The 17500-nt window shown below is 45.1% G+C and overlaps 1 protein-coding gene across 1 annotated transcript in view; it reads right to left on the bottom strand.

The window, feature by feature from the left end:
- The window catches only part of FGD4 (FYVE, RhoGEF and PH domain containing 4), a 224397-nt gene that overhangs the window by 17443 nt on the left and 189454 nt on the right, over window positions 1-17500 (bottom strand). The window contains exons 4-8 of the mRNA XM_075344192.1: window positions 11402-12029; window positions 6502-6588; window positions 5229-5374; window positions 4083-4239; window positions 930-1068 (exon numbers count right to left, since the gene is read on the bottom strand). Of these exons, the coding sequence (XP_075200307.1) occupies window positions 930-1068; window positions 4083-4239; window positions 5229-5374; window positions 6502-6588; window positions 11402-12029 (1157 nt within the window). The remainder of the gene's footprint in view (window positions 1-929; window positions 1069-4082; window positions 4240-5228; window positions 5375-6501; window positions 6589-11401; window positions 12030-17500) is intronic.

The raw sequence follows: 17500 nt of genomic DNA, 5'->3' as shown, positions 1-17500 counted from the left end.
GGGGGCTTAATTAAGCGCCCACCGTGATGCAGATGCCAGGTACCACTCCCAGGGCAGTGACCAGGACTGTGGCAACTGATGCCCAGGAAAGGAGCCAGACTCAGGTATAGACAGGATGACTGAGACAGGCTGGACAGGCAGGTACTGACAGGAATGGTGAGCACAGCAGGGGCAGGCAGGTATGGGAAGGAAGATTCAGGTGACGGACAGAGGGGTAACAAGACCTGACAACTAGCTAGCAGACTGGTGGTATACTGGCTAACTGAATGTGTTGCGCAGGCACCTCCCCTAATGGGAGGATGCCTTAAAAACACAGTGGAAATCCTGGAAATAGCACATCAGCCCTTTAAGAGGCGGGCCAGTGTGTGCGCGCGCATCTTAGGTGCACTCCCAGGAACCCCGTGCAGTGTGTAGAGGGCCCAGGAGGGGAAGGAGACAGCAGTCCATGTGGATGGCCGAGAGAGCGCAGGGGAGATAGCAACCCGGCCAGGGCGGTGAGTAAGTCGGCGTCTCTGCAGAGAAGCTGGCACTACAATGTTTATTGTCTGAGGAGAGCAAGGTTGAACGTTTTGGCCATAAATCCAAAATATAGGTTTGGTGGAAATCCAACATTACGCATTACTAGAAGATCACCATACCCACAGTGAGTCATGGTGGAAGCAGCATTATGCTTTTAAGGTTTTTTTTTGGCAGCTGGAACTGAGGATTTAGTCAAGGTGTGGGGAATTATTACCAGTTCAAATTATTAGTCAATTTTTCAACAAAACCTTCAGGCCGAAGCCCAAACCTGAAGCCAAGTGATAATTTATAATGATCTGAAGAGGGCGCTGTACACAAAAGAAGCCCCCACAATCTCATATATTGAACCTGCAGTGACCCAACTATGGATCTGTCTGGATAATTGGGAAATACAATATAGACCAAATTACTTTCTGCGTCCTTTCGATCCAGCGAGTCTTGGGGCAGTTTGCGGAGGTAGTCCTTTAAGAGCATCTCGTATCGCGGTATCCTCTGTACCGGCTCCAGCATATGGTGCTGCAGCGTCAGGCTGCCGCATTTTCCTTCCCTCTGCAAGTAAAAAAACAAAACAGAACATGGAGTATATGTATTTTTCAGACTTTAGGTGGTGAGAAGAACAATTGCCCGTATCAACCAATCAGCTCCAGAAACCGTTTAGCCCGGGTTTGGTTGCAAAGTTGAATATTCTCATTCACTGACAGCAAGCACAGATTGTGAAAATGAAGAAGAACTGCAATAAAGTCTGTTAGAAAATTGCAAAACTTTTCATTGTGCAATGAGGAAACCCAAAAATGGAACTCCCCTCTAAATGATCTCCTCGTTACCTGAATGCCGCATTATTCAACTTCACCACTAGAGGTCACTGTATGTACATAGCATCTATTTGTATAGTGGGTGAAATACGTATGGAACATGTTACTAATTTTCTAACTAAATATATTTCTAAAGGTGCTATTGACATGAATTTCTCACCAGATGTCAGTAACAACCCATCCAATCCACACAGGCAAAGAAACCAAACCATAGATTTATTGTAATTAGGGGAAGAAATTTGAGTACACAGTATACAGAGAGAGCTTGAGGGGGAAAGTATATGGACACAGTATGGGAAGCAAACTTGGGGAAAATTTGAGGAGACAGTATAAAGAGAGGGTGGGAGAAATGTATAATGACAGTATGGAGAGCAAACGGGGGGGAATTTAAGGACAATATGGAGAGCAAGGGGGAAATTTGAGGACACAGTATGGGGAGATAGAGGGCTTGATAAGTGTAGACACAGTGTGGGAAGCGGACACAGTATGGGGAGCGGACACAGTATGGGGAGCGGACACAGTATGGGGAGCGGACACAGTATGGGGAGCGGACACAGTATGGGGAGATAGAGGGCTTGATAAGTGTAGACACAGTGTGGGGAGTGGACACAGTATGGGGAGCGGACACAGTATGGGGAGCGGACACAGTATGGGGAGCGGACACAGTATGGGGAGCGGACACAGTATGGCGAGCGAGGGGATAGGATGACTGTGGACACAGTATGGGGAGCGAGGAGGCTGGATAAGTGCAAACAGTATGGGGAGCGGACACCATATGGGGAGTGAGGGGATTGGATGAATGCAAAGACAGTATTGAAAGCGAGGGGGCCGGATGTGTGCGGAAATAGTATGGTGAGCGAGGGGGCTGAAAAAGTGCAGACACAGTATGGGGAGCAGACACAGTATGGAGAGCGAGGGGTTTGGATGACTGCAGACAGTATGGGGTGCGAGGGGACCGGATGAATGTAGAGATATGATGGTGAGCAAGGGGGCTGAAAAAGTGCAGACACAGTACGGGGAGCCGACAGTATGGGGAGCGAGTGGATCGGATGACTGTGGACACAGTATGGGGAGCAAGGGGACCTGATGAATGCGGAAATACTATAGTGAGCGAGGGGGCCGAATGAGTGCAGGGGGGGAAAAGTGAGGAAACAGTATGAGATGAGAGTAATGTGAGAGGACACAGAATAGAGGCTGATATGAAGAGGGGGCAGCATGGGGGGGCAGTGTGAGGCCATAGCAAGGAGGGGACAGGATGCCGAGAAAGGGGAGTGTGGTCAGGGGCACAGTATAGAGACTAGGCAGTATATTGGGGACACAGTATAGGGGAGTGTGAAGAAGGGGCTTAGTATGGAAAGTAGAGAACAGTGTGGAGGGCATGTACCATGAGAGGGATAGTGTGTGCGTCATATTTTGTGCAGGGAATACAATGAAAAGTAATTATTTATTCTGGGGCACAGTGAGGAGCAGATATTTTTATTCGGGATCATTATAATCTGCTGTTTTTAAGGGTATCGTGCTGGGATGTGCTGCAGAAGACCGGAGAAGATGGAAGTCTGCAGAGACGAGCTGTGGATGTGAAAAGTCAGCATGGCATCTGGACAAGATGAAGAAAAGAAAGAGAACTGTGATCAGAGACGTCCTCTATAAGGTACTTGAATACTCGAATGTAAATAATTACGTGATACTGACGAATTCTAATCAGTACTGAGGTTCCTGTATGGTCCGCAATCTGATAATGACAGATAGCAATAATTCTCAGTATCTCCTTACCATTGCTAAGGACCTACTGAGTGTTGTAGGTTCATGTGATCCAAAAGTATATAAGCCTGACCTGATATTACAATTGTTGTACCATGTACTGATGGTGGTCCTGGTAATGTATTTCTGTACTGATGAGGGTTTTGATGCTGTGTTTTTGTATTAATGGGGTTATATGGATATGTTTTAGTACTGATGGTGGCTCTGATGAGGAATTTCTGTACTGCTGGTTGTTCTGATAATGAATTTCTGTACTGCTCTTGATTCTAGTGATCTATTTCGATACTGTTGGTGGTTCAGGTGATGTATTCTTGTACTGTTAATGGTTCTTATCCTGTGCATATGCAACAATCCATAACTTGTAAGATTATGCTATACATGGCTATTTTAATGAACTATTGTGCCATCTGACAAGTTAAGGGTTACTATCTTTTTTTTTGTATTAGGAGCATTAAAGCCGGTTGTCCAAGTTTGTGATGAGTCTGCAGTCTTCCTATGTGACTTCCGACTTCTGAATTCTCACAGCTAGCGCACACTGCACGCTGTCAGGATTCTCTGCTGCTGCGATGAGACAGTGGCAGGTCACAAAACCGCAAGTATGCGATTTACATACATGTGATCACATGCCAACTAGACTTGCATGGCCTTGTTCAATGAAAATGAATTTAACGAGGCCGGACACGTCTAGTTGGAATGTGGCCATAAGTATAGAAATCGCGAACTTGTGCTCACATGACCGTCGGAAGAGTGTGCAGTACGCGTTGTGAGAATGCCGAGGCCTGCAGTCATCTAGAGGAACTGCAGACTTTCATCCCAAACCTAAACAACCCCTTTAATTATAAAATTCAGCATTGAAGCATGCAAATCCTAACAGTGTGTAATATACTCACTGTCAAGATTCAGCAATATATGTTACAATTTGTTTTTCTTCCTCCGTCTCTCAGTTTTTCAAAATCCAACACTTATTTCGCACCATATCTGAAGCCTCACCTGAATTTCTTCAACCACGTGTTTAAATTGCGCCGACCGATCATTCCACGTTTTCACCGTTTCCATGGCGTTATCGAAATTTTTTACGTATTCCGCGTACATCTTCAAGAACGGCGCCAATTTTTGTAAAATATCTCCAATCCTGGGGCTGTCGGACCTGACAGAGTGAGAATAAATGGCGGTATATTACTGACTGTGACCTTCTCGGCTGCTCCGATCGCTGCAGACTTTATCACACAGCGTCCGGCAGCGAGCACTAATGTATCTGCTATCATCAGCGATCCGATATACTTACCCTGTACTGATCCTGAGTTACATCCTGTATTATACTCCAGAGCTGCACTCACTATTCTGCTGGTGCAGTCACTGTGTACATACATTACATTACTGATCCTGAGTTACCTCCTGTATTATACTCCAGAGCTGCACTCACTATTCTGCTGGTGCAGTCACTGTGTACATACATTACATTACTGATCCTGAGTTACCTCCTGTATTATACTCCAGAGCTGCACTCACTATTCTGCTGCAGCAGTCACTGTGTACATACATTACATTACTGATCCTGAGTTACCTCCTGTATTACACTCCAGAGCTGCACTCACTATTCTGCTGGTGCAGTCACTGTATACATACATTACATTACTGATCCTGAGTTACATCCTGTATTATACTCCAGAGCTGCACTCACTATTCTGCTGGTGCAGTCACTGTGTACATACATTACATTACTGATCCTGAGTTACATCCTGTATTATACTCCAGAGCTGCACTCACTATTCTGATGCTACAGTGACTGTGTACATACATTACTGATCCTGAGTTATATCCTGTATTATACTCCAGAGCTGCACTCACTATTCTGCTGGGGCAGTCACTGTGTTCATACATTACTGATCCTGAGTTACCTCCTGTATTATACTCCAGAGCTGCACTCACTATTCTGCTGGTGCAGTCACTGTGTACATACATTACATTACTGATCCTGAGTTACCTCCTGTATTATACTCCAGAGCTGCACTCACTATTCTGATGCTACAGTGACTGTGTACATACATTACTGATCCTGAGTTACCTCATGTATTATACTCCAGAGCTGCACTCACTATTCTGCTGGGGCAGTCACTGTGTTCATACAATACTCACCATTCCATCATTCTGTCCTCAAGAGCTGGAAGCAGAAATGAGGAGTGGAAACTGTGGATTGATAAAATGTTGGAGAATATTTTGTTAGGAACGTCCAGTGGGAAAGCGCCTTTCCGGGCTTCATTCTCCAGAGCTTTGTTAAAATTCTGTAAAAAAAAATAAATAAAATAAAAATAATTAATAAAAAAAAATAATATACAAAAGAAATAAAAAATATTTTTTCATATCTTGTATTTTAATAAAATAAAATCTGTATAAAATTCCGTGAGCAGTGTCATAGGATCATGATTTTTTTTTTCCCATGTCCATGTTCCCTGCTGGTTATAAAAATCTGTGGTGAATCTAATGCACATAGGAGCAGTATTATATCTTGCACATAGGGAGCTGTATTATAGTAGATATATTCTTGTACATAGGGGGCAGTATTATAGCAGTTATATTCCTGTACATAGGGGCAGTATTATAGTAGTTATATTCCTGTACATAGGGGCAGTATTATAGTAGTTATATTCTTGTACATAGGAGCAGTATTATAGTAGTTATATTCTTGTACATAGGGGTAATATTATAGTAGTTATATTCTTGTATATAGGGGCAGTATTATAGTAGTTATATTCTTGTATATAGGGAGCAGTATTATAGTAGTTATATTCTTGTACATAGGGAGCAGTATTATAGTAGTTATATTCTTGTATATAGGGGGCAGTATTATAGTAGTTATATTCTTGTACATAGGGGGCAGTATTATAGTAGTTATATTCCTGTACATAGGAGCAGTATTATAGTAGTTATATTCTTGTACATAGGGGGCAGTATTATAGTAGATATATTCCTGTACATAGGGGCAGTATTATAGTAGTTATATTCCTGTACATAGGAGCAGTATTATAGTAGTTATATGCTTGTACATAGGGGCAGTATTATAGTAGTTATATTCTTGTACATAGGGGCAGTATTATAGTAGTTATATTCTTGTACATAGGGGGCAGTATTATAGTAGATATATTCCTGTACATAGGGGCAGTATTATAGTAGTTATATTCTTGTACATAGGAGCAGTATTATAGTAGTTATATGCTTGTACATATGGGCAGTATTATAGTAGTTATATTCTTGTACATAGGGGCAGTATTATAGTAGTTATATTCTTGTACATAGGAGTAGTATAGTAGTTATATGCTTGTACATATGGGCAGTATTATAGTAGATATATTCTTGTACATAGGGGGCAGTATTATAGCAGTTATATTCCTGTACATAGGGGCAGCATTACCTGCAGTAGCTCCAGCCTGCTGACGTAGGCCCGTTCCGTCTGTAGCAGCTCATTAGCGATGTTGTGCAGTTTCTGCTCGTTTGTCTCCTGGAGAAATAGAAAGTTCTGGTTCTTAGACCTGTGTCCGGTGACGACGTCCTGAGATTTTACACAAGGACATTGCAACATTTCATAACAGCTTCTCAATTATGAGGACGTCTGACATTTCCTTGGCTTCTAATAATAATTCACAAAGCACAGGAATGCGGATTGTTTATTACTCCGCTCCTGTCCAGCAGGAGATTATCACCATGTAGCGGTATAGACGTGAGTCATTACAACTTAAAGAGCACCTAACAATTCATCTAATAATATAATCCACTAAATCATCCTCACCAACAGATTTTGTTTTTGTATTTTTTTTTCAAATATATATATATATATATATTATTATTTTTTTTTAATGGAAAGAAATGAACAAAATTTAAGCCAACATGGTACAATTTTATTATTTGGCACTGTTTGGCGGTATTATTTATGCCATATATGAAATTACAGTAATATTGAATGCTCATTTCTTTCCATTAAAAAAAATAATTTATGCCAACATGGTACAATTTTATTATTTGGCACTGTTTGGCGGTATTATTTATGCCATATATGAAATTACAGTAATATTGAATGCTCATTTCTTTCCATTAAAAAAAATAATTTATGCCAACATCGTACAGTTTTATTATTTGACACTGTTTGGCAGTATTATTTATGGAATATATGAAATTATGGTAATATTGAATGTTCATTTCTTTCCATTAACCAAATAAATAATTTAAGCCAACACTGTACAGTTTTATTATTTGGCACTGTTTGGAGGTATTATTTATGCAATATATGAAATTATGGTACCTTTTTTTGTGTGGGGTAAAGTCATAAGTGAATAGAATATTTTTAATTATCCATTAAAAGGTGAAAATATTGAACTTTACACATTCCTGAGATTAAAAGCCAACAGCGTATGATAGTTTTATTATTTGGCGCTGTTAGGCGGTATTATTTATGCAATACATGAAATTATGGAAATACTGAATGTTCATTTTCATTAAAAAAAATAATTTAAGCCAACACTGTACAGTTTTATGACTTGGCAGTGTTTGGCGGTTTTATTTATGGAATATTTGAAATTATGGTAATATTGAATGTCCAGTTATTTCCATTAACAAAAGAAATAATTTAAGCCAACACTGTACGGTTTTATTATTTGGCACTATTTAACGGTATTATTTATGCAATATTTTTAATTATCAATTAAAAGGTAAAAAACTGGAATTTTATACATTCCTGAGATTAAAAGCCAACAGCATATGATAGTTTTATTATTTGGCGCGGTTTGGCGGTAATATTTATGCAATACGTGAAATTATGGAAATACTGAATGTTAATTTGTTTTCATTAAAAAAAATAATTTAAGACGACACTGTACAGTTTTATGACTTGGCAGTGTTTGGCGGTATTATTTATACCATATATGAAATTACTGTACTATTGAATGTTCATTTCTTTCCATTAAAAAATTAAAAAATAATAATTTAAGAGGTTTTGTAGAGGGGGCTTATCACCTCGTACTCTATATTTTGGTCTGACCCCCAACAAAATAATGGCCAAAGTCTCCGCACCTGTAAACTTTGAAGCTGCCACTCCATCATTTCTGCATGAACTATATGACAAACTCAGCTCAGCTACATCTTATTAGCACTGTATTGCGGCACCTGCAGCTTGTATATTAGACATTCACTAATAGGAGAGGGAACCCATGATAAATCCTCAAATACCAGCACGAGATTTGCTTTTTTCCCCCCTTCTCTCCGGCGTTACGGTTTTTTGACAGCAGAGATGGAGGATCACAGATAATTAATCTCTACGGTACGCAGCACACAGCCAATTACCGCAGTCAGCCGCTCGGCGTGTCCTATATTCTGCATTTTCCGATTTATCTGCAGTGGGTGCGGGGGGGGGGGGGGACTTCTAGCCCAGAGCCCAGGAATGACACAAAATACCGTAGGGCACCCACAATATAAATGGGAGCCTAGTAGGATACCTGCAGTTGTATCACAAACCCAATATTGAAGGTTTGCTACATTTGTGTCCAGTCTAAATATTCTGTTGGAGCGACACACATCCCTTTTCTGGACTTATATAAAGTAACAATCAACAGAAAATGTATTAGCAACATACCGCTGCCCTGTACCACCCCTTAAAGGGATTACTTTCGTTTTCATAAATGGACATTTTCAGATAGATCTCGTAAAAACAAGCACTTTTGCAATTTACTGCTTCTTAAAATTTTCATCCGTTCTTGAGATATTAACATTTTTCTTTTGTTTACAGCCCGTTGCCTAGGAGACCGACCACCGCTGCTGTTTGTCTTCAAAGTACTGCAAGGCCACTCCCCTGGATTAGGAGGTAACAGTGTGCTCTAGCTTCAAAAAAGTGCTTATAGCCTCAATATAAATGGGATTGTAAGCACTGTACATGTTTTGTAGTTTAGCAGCGGTGGTCGGTCTCCAAGGCAACGAAACATAAACAAGGAGAAAAGTGGTAATATCTCGAAAACGGATGAAAATTTTAAGAGACAGTAAATTACAAAAGTGCTTATATTTACAAGCTCAATCCAACAATGCCCATTTATGAAGTCGGGATTAACCCTTTAAATTGGGTTGTCCAGTTATATCATATTGATAATCTATCTGAACAGCTACAAAATCTGCTGGAGGAGTGGCAGGACCCCACAACTGTGTTCAAAGCGATTACGTGCGATCGCCGCAGGAGCAAACAACAGCTGATTGGTGAGGTTACCAGGTGTCAGACCCCCATCGATCAGATGGTGATGACCTTTGCTATGAACTAGACAACCCCTTTAACTACACATTGTTCCATCTAAGTTGTTGTAGCTACTTAGCAGGGCAGTTAGGGTCCCTCTAAATAGGATCCCTGGTGGGCTGGAGCAAAGTGGCGTTAACACCAGTACAATATTTCTGATAATCTGCAAGAAATTAGAAGTTTGTTTCAAAATCCCTGGTGGTCTAGGGCATGAAAGGAGAACATTTATACATCCCTAAAGATCTGGGGCAATGAAAGTCTACATCAATGGGTGGTCTACAACACAGAAAGAGTTAATGCCAATATTTATTGTGGTTTAGGACAGAGAAAAGGGACAAAATGCAAATCCCTGGTGGTCTAGGGCATGAAAGGAAAACATTTTTGCAATTCCTTATGATCTGGGGCAATAAAGGTCTACATCACTGGGTGGTCTAGGACACAGAGATTTAATACCAATATTTCTGGTGGTCTATGACAGGGAATGGGGCAAAGTCAAAATCCCTGGTGGTCTAGGGCATGAAAGGAGGACATTTCTGCAATTCCTTATAATCTGGGGCATTGATCACTGGGTTGTCTATGCAGAGAAAGAGTTAATGCCAATATTTCTGGTGGTCTAAAACAGAGAAACAGGCAAAATCCAAATCCCCGGTGGTCTAGGGCATGAAATGAGAACATTTCTGCAATTTCTTATAATCTGAGGCAATGAAGGTCTACATCACTGGGTTGTTGAGGCAGAGAAAGAGTTCATACCAATATTTCTGGTGGTCTATGACAGGGAATGGGGCAAAGTCAAAATCCCTGGTGGTCTAGGGCATGAAAGGAGAACATTTTACATTAATTATGATCTGAGGCACTGAAAGCCTACAACACTGGGTGGTCTAGGACCCAGCGTTAATGCCAATATCTATGGTGGCCTAGGACAGAGAAAGGGGCAAAGTCAAAATCCCTGGTGGTTTAGACCATGAAAGGAGAACATTTTTACATCCCTTCTGATCTGGGGTAATGATGGTCTATATCACTGAGTGGTCTAGGACACAGAAAGAGTGGGTACCAATATTTCTGGTGGTCTTTGACAAAGAATGGGGCAAAGTCAAAATCCCTGGTGGTCTAGAGCATGAAAGGAGAACATTTTTACATCCCTTATGATCTGGGGCAAAGATGGTCAATATCACTGGGTTGTCTAGGCAGAGAAAGAGTTAATGCCAATATTTCTGGTGGTCTACGACAAAGAAAGGAGCAAAGTCAAAATCCCTGGTGGTCTAGGGTATGAAAGGAGAATATTTTTGCAATTCTTTATAATCTGGGGCAATGAAGGTCTACATCACTGGGTTGGTGGTCTAGGACACAGAAAGAGTAAATACCAATATTTCTGGTGGTCTATGACAGGGAATGGGGCAAAGTCAAAATCCCTGGTGGTCTAGGGCATGAAAGGAGAACATTTTTCTACACTAAATGCAATGAAGGTCTACATCACTGAAAGAGTGAATGCTAATATTTCTGATATTCTAGGACCGAGAAAGGGGCAAAGTCAAAATCCCTGGTGGTCTGGCAGTCTTAAAAAAGGGTTAATACCAGTTACCTTGATGTTATAGGACAAATTAATGGTTAGGGTCAAAATCCCTGGTAGTCTAGAGTATGGAATGGTTACATTTTTGCATCCCTGGTTGACTGGGGGCAACAAAGGGGTTAATCGATTAATCACTTGTGGTCCGTCTGGGACCTGGTGGGCTAGGGCAAAGAAAGAAGTAATGTTAAAATTCTCAGGGGTTTGAGGTGAGGCAAAGTAGTCTAGGTAAGGTTTACAAATTTAGTTAAATTTACATATCCCTGGTGGTCTAGAGGAGCACAAGGCTTAATGTTTCATGGCTGGGGTCCAGGAGGTCTTCAGGTTTCTAGTTTCTTGATCAATAAGATCAGTACAAGGACAGAGGACTTCAGGAAAGGAGGCCATTCACTGACAGCAAGCAGGGATCATGAAAATAAAGAGAAATTTACCCAATAAATAAGTAAGCACTCTCCTTCCTCTGCGGGTCACCGTACGTACCTTGACGTCTTCGGACTGACTCGACTTGGACTTGATACTGGCGTTGTCTTCGAGGTCGTTCTCCTCGGATGACAATGTACCGGGAGGTTCCGTTTCTAGGTAGCCCTCGTTGATTATTCCCTCATGATCCCTGGAGGTTTGAGGTCCTTCTCCGTTCAGAAGGTTCTGCTCTGTCCCTTCATGAGAAGATGATGAGACTAGTTCGGTGGAAGACCCTGGAGTTCCAGGAGAAGAAGTCTGTGTGTCCAAAGGTGGAGAACACTGGGCATTTGGAGGCATTGGGCCCCTTGGACCATGAATGGGTGACCTTTGAGGTGAGGGACCTTTGGGACCATGAATGGGGGAAGTTGGAGCTTGAGGTTCTTGTGGTTTAGAAGGAAGGAACTCGGCCTCCATCTTATTCCCGGGAGGGGGTAGTGCTATGGTTTCGTTATAGTCCTCTGGGTCGGGGCCTAATACGCCGTTGTGTTTGGGTTTTGGTTCCTCCATGTCGACCTCCACGCTCACGGATTGTTTGTGGAGGAGGGGGTGCTCCGTAAACGGCCTCGGCTGTAGAATGACTTTCATTATGGTCCTGTGGGCCGGTCCATTATTCTGATCTGGGATTTCTTTTCTGGTCTCGCCTGGGCTGCAAAACACAAAAATATTCACAGTGATCAGAAGGGCTTTATTTTTCTTAATTTCAGTCTTTTCAGGAAACATTTTCAGCAGACTCATTATCATCACAGCCAGGTTTACTATTGATAACACCTCTCTATGCACAGCAGATAACACGGTGATCCATCAATCACAATCGGCGATCGTTCGGCCTTAGGGTCCCGTTACACGTAGCGATGTTCCAGCGATCCCGACAGCGATCCGACCTGGTCAGGATCGCTGGTGCGTCGCTACATGGTCGCTAGTGAGCTGGCAAACAGGCAGATCTAATTAACGACGTTGCAACGACTTGGCGATCTGTATAACGACCTTGGCGGTCGTTGGGACCCTGTCACACAGCAGCCGACGACTCAGACCTCGATAGAGGCGTGGTGTTTGCGCCAGGCGAGTCGCCAGTTGTTGTTATGGCGTCAAACACAGCGATGCTGCCCAGCGGGACACTAGCCCGCCCCTCCTCGGAGCCGGCCCGCCCCTCCTCGGAGCCGGCCCGCCCTTCATCGGAGCCGGCCCGCCCTTCATCGGAGCCGGCCCGCCCTTCATCGGAGCCGGCCCGCCCTTCATCGGAGCCGGCCCGCCCTTCATCGGAGCCGGCCCGCCCTTCATCGGAGCCGGCCCGCCCCTCCTCGGAGCCGGCCCGCCCCTCCTCAGAGCCGGCCCGCCCCTCCTCAGAGCCGGCCCGCCCCTCCTCAGAGCCGGCCCGCCCCTCCTCAGAGCCGGCCCGCCCCTCCTCAGAGCCGGGCCGCCCCTCCTCAGAGCCGGGCCGCCCCTCCTCAGAGCCGGGCCGCCCCTCCTCAGAGCCGGGCCGCCCCTCCTCAGAGCCGGGCCGCCCCTCCTCAGAGCCGGGCCGCCCCTCCTCAGAGCCGGGCCGCCCCTCCTCAGAGCCGGGCCGCCCCTCCTCAGAGCCGGGCCGCCCCTCCTCAGAGCCGGGCCGCCCCTCCTCAGAGCCGGGCCGCCCCTCCTCAGAGCCGGGCCGCCCCTCCTCAGAGCCGGGCCGCCCCTCCTCAGAGCCGGGCCGCCCCTCCTCAGAGCCGGGCCGCCCCTCCTCAGAGCCGGGCCGCCCCTCCTCAGAGCCGGGCCGCCCCTCCTCAGAGCCGGGCCGCCCCTCCTCAGAGCCGGGCCGCCCCTCCTCAGAGCCGGGCCGCCCCTCCTCAGAGCCGGGCCGCCCCTCCTCAGAGCCGGGCCGCCCCTCCTCAGAGCCGGGCCGCCCCTCCTCAGAGCCGGGCCGCCCCTCCTCAGAGCCGGGCCGCCCCTCCTCAGAGCCGGGCCGCCCCTCCTCAGAGCCGGGCCGCCCCTCCTCAGAGCCGGGCCGCCCCTCCTCAGAGCCGGGCCGCCCCTCCTCAGAGCCGGGCCGCCCCTCCTCAGAGCCGGGCCGCCCCTCCTCAGAGCCGGGCCGCCCCTCCTCAGAGCCGGGCCGCCCCTCCTCAGAGCCGGGCCGCCCCTCCTCAGAGCCGGGCCGCCCCTCCTCAGAGCCGGCCCGCCCCTCCTCAGAGCCGGCCCGCCCCTCCTCAGAGCCGGCCCGCCCCTCCTCAGAGCCGGCCCGCCCCTCCTCAGAGCCGGCCCGCCCCTCCTCAGAGCCGGGCCGCCCCTCCTCAGAGCCGGGCCGCCCCTCCTCAGAGCCGGGCCGCCCCTCCTCAGAGCCGGGCCGCCCCTCCTCAGAGCCGGGCCGCCCCTCCTCAGAGCCGGGCCGCCCCTCCTCAGAGCCGGGCCGCCCCTCCTCAGAGCCGGGCCGCCCCTCCTCAGAGCCGGGCCGCCCCTCCTCAGAGCCGGGCCGCCCCTCCTCAGAGCCGGGCCGCCCCTCCTCAGAGCCGGGCCGCCCCTCCTCAGAGCCGGGCCGCCCCTCCTCAGAGCCGGGCCGCCCCTCCTCAGAGCCGGGCCGCCCCTCCTCAGAGCCGGGCCGCCCCTCCTCAGAGCCGGGCCGCCCCTCCTCAGAGCTAGGCCGCCCCTCCTCAGAGCTAGGCCGCCCCTCCTCAGTGCCGGCCCGCCCCTCCTCAGCTGAGGTCCGATAGCATGATCGGACCTCAGTCACAGTGACACTCACATGACATTCGGCTCCCGCTATGCTGCCAGTGTGAGCCGAGTGTCATGTGAGGATTGCAGTAGATCCCTGTGTGGCCCTGGACTTACAGCTTAACTCCTCCCTTCATAAATGATCTGTGCACACGCTCATTAGATGCATCAATACAAAATATAGGGGGAGGAGTTTATCCATTGCTGTTAATGGTTTGTGTGAAATTATATATTAACAACATTAACTAAACTCCTATATTAAAATAAAAAATGGAAATCTTGCAATTTGCACACTGGTTACTGGTATATACATATATATATATATATATATATATATATATATATATATATATATATATATATATATATATATATATATATATATGAGAAAATTCTCTGAAATCAATATCTGAAAATTGCAGATTCACATTGAAGGCATCAACTATGAATTATCACATGTGGAATAAAATACTTAACAAAAAAGTTTGAAACAACTGAAAATATGTCTTATATTCTAGGTTCTTCAGTAGCCTCCTTTTGCTTTGATTACTGCTTTGCACACTCTTGGCATTCTCTTGATGAGCTTCAAGAGGTAGTCACCGGAAATGGTTTTCCAACAGTCTTGAAGGAGTTCCCAGAGATGCTTAGCACTTGTTGGCCCTTTTGCCTTCACTCTGCGGTCCAGCTCACCCCAAACCATCTCGATTGGGTTCAGGTCTGGTGACTGTGGAGGCCAGGTCATCTGGCGTAGCACCCCATCACTCTTCTTCTTAGTCAAATAGCCCTTACACAGCCTGGAGGTGTGTTTGGGGTCATTGTCCTGTTGAAAAATAAAGGATGGTCCAACTAAACGCAAACTGGATGGAATAGCACGCCGCTGCAAGATGCTGTGGTAGCCATGCTGGTTCTGTATGCCTTCAATTTTTACATAGTTACATAGTTACTTAGGTTGAAAAAAGACCTAGGTCCATCTAGTTCCCCCTTCCTCCACCAGTTCTACATTTAGTCACTAAGTCATTTATAACCAACAATGTTGTATGTACTGAGGAAATCATCCAGCCCTTTTTTAAAAGCTGTTATAGTATCTGCCATTACTACCTCTTGTGGTCGGCATTCCACAGTCTGACCGCTCTAACTGTAAAGAACCCTTTCCTATTTAGCTGCCGGAATCGCTTTTCTTCCACTCGCAGTGAGTGCCCCCTGGTCCTTAGTACTGTCTTTGGAAGAAATAAGTCATGTGCCAGTCCTTTATATTGACCACACATGTATTTATACATATAAATGAGATCTCCTCTGAGACGTCTTTTTTCTAAGCTAAACATATCTAACTTTTTCAACCTCTCATCATATGGGCGGCCTCCATTCCTTGTAGTAGTCTAGTTGCCCGCCTTTGAACTGACTCTAACTTCTGAATGTCCTTTTTAAAATGTGGAGCCCAAAACTGGATCCCGTATTCCAGATGTGGCCTTACAAGTGATGTATAGAGGGGTAACAATACGTTGGGATCACGGGATCTAATCTCTCTTTTTATCCACCCTAAAATCTTGTTTGCTTTAGCAGCTGCTGCCTGACATTGAGTGCTGCTGCTCAGCTTATTTGTAATGAGAATACCCAAGTCCTTCTCCTGTTCTGTAGTCCCGAGTTTACTTCCATTTAATGTATACGCAGCTATAGGATTACTCCGTCCTAGGTGCATTACTTTACATTTATCAACATTAAATCTCATTTGCCAAGTATCTGCCCATTCTGACATCTTATCCAGATCTTTTTGTAATATTGTACTATCCAGGTCAGTTTTTAATATCCTACATAGTTTGGTGTCATCGGCAAAGACTGACACTGTACTATCAATCCCATCCACAAGGTCATTAATAAAGAGAGTAAAAAGAATCGGTCCAAGCACAGAATAAATCCCCAACAGTGTCACCAGCAAAGCCCCCCCACACCATCACACCAACCTCCTCCCTGCTTCACGGTGGGAACCAGCCATGTAGAGTCCATCCGTTCACCTTTTCTACAAAGACACGGTGGTTGGATCCAAAGATCTCAAATTTGGACTCATCAGACCAAAGCACAGATTTCCACTGGTCTAATGTCCATTCCTTGTGTTCTTTAGCCCAAACAAGTCTCTTATGCTTGTTGCCTGTCCTTAGCAATGGTTTCCTAGCAGCTATTTTCCATGAAGGCCTGCTGCACAAAGTCTCCTCTTAATAGTTGTTCTAGAGAACTCTGTGTGACATTGACCTGGTCTCTAATCTGAGCTGCTGTTAACCTGCGATTTCTGAGGCTGGTGACTCGGATAAACTTATCCTCCGCAGCAGAGGTGACTCTTGGTTTTCCTTTCCTGGGGCGGTCCTCATGTGAGCCAGTTTCTTTGTAGCGTTTGATGTTTTTTGCCACTGCACTTGGGGACACTTTCAAAGTTTTCCCAATTTTTCGGACTGACTGACTTTCATTTCTTAAAGTAATGATGGCCACTCGTTTTTCTTTACTTAGCTGCTTTTTTCTTGCCATAATACAAATTATAACAGTCTATTCAGTAGGACTATCAGCTGTGTATCCACCAGACTTCTGCACAACACAACTGATGGTCCCAACCCCATTATATATGGGAAGAAATCCCACTTATTAAACCTGACAGGGCGCACCTGGGAAGTGAAAACCATTTCCGGTGACTACCTCTTGAAGCTCATCAAGAGAATGCCAAGAGTGTGCAAAGCAGTAATCAAAGCAAAAGGTGGCTACTGTGAAGAACCTAGAATATAAGACATATTATCAGTTATTTCACACTTTAAGTATTTCATTCCACATGTGATAATTCATAGTTTTGATGCCTTCAATGTGAATCTACAATTTTCAGTCATGAAAATAAAGAAAACTCTTTGAATGAAAAAGTGTGTCCAAACTTTTGGTCTGTCCTGTGTATATAAAACAGTAACCAGTGTGAAAATCACAAGATTTCCATTTCTTATTTTAATACAGATTGGGTTTTTAGTGGGAAAAGGAGAATAAGTCACTGCCTTAAGGAACAAAGAATCGGGAAGTCAACGTTGGGGGGGGGGTGAGGGGGGGGGGGGAGTAGAAGCTATTGACCGGACGTGTGTATAACCACCCTAGTCTCTTTTTTTCTTAAATTTCCAGGCTGACTTGAATTTTTAGATTTTTCATGGAGAACCTCATTATTTTCCAGAAACAGCACCCCCTCTACCTATAGGCTGTCTCTGGTACTGCAGTTCAGCTCCATTGACTGATATTGATATGAGCTGCAGTACCAGACTCAGCCTGTAGACAGGGGGGCGCTGTTTTTCTAAACTCAGAATCTATAACATGGTACTTGATGATTTATTTTAATTATATGAGGGTCCGTACAAGACTCAAGACCCCCGTAAAATTACACCATCAGCTCTACTATGGCGGTATTATTTTTATCTAGTA

Source organism: Anomaloglossus baeobatrachus, chromosome 4 (assembly GCF_048569485.1).
Source record: "Anomaloglossus baeobatrachus isolate aAnoBae1 chromosome 4, aAnoBae1.hap1, whole genome shotgun sequence".
NCBI classification, from domain to species: domain Eukaryota; kingdom Metazoa; phylum Chordata; class Amphibia; order Anura; family Aromobatidae; genus Anomaloglossus; species Anomaloglossus baeobatrachus.
The sequence above is the reverse complement of the archived record's forward strand: the minus strand, read 5'-3'. Positions and strand labels throughout refer to the sequence as shown.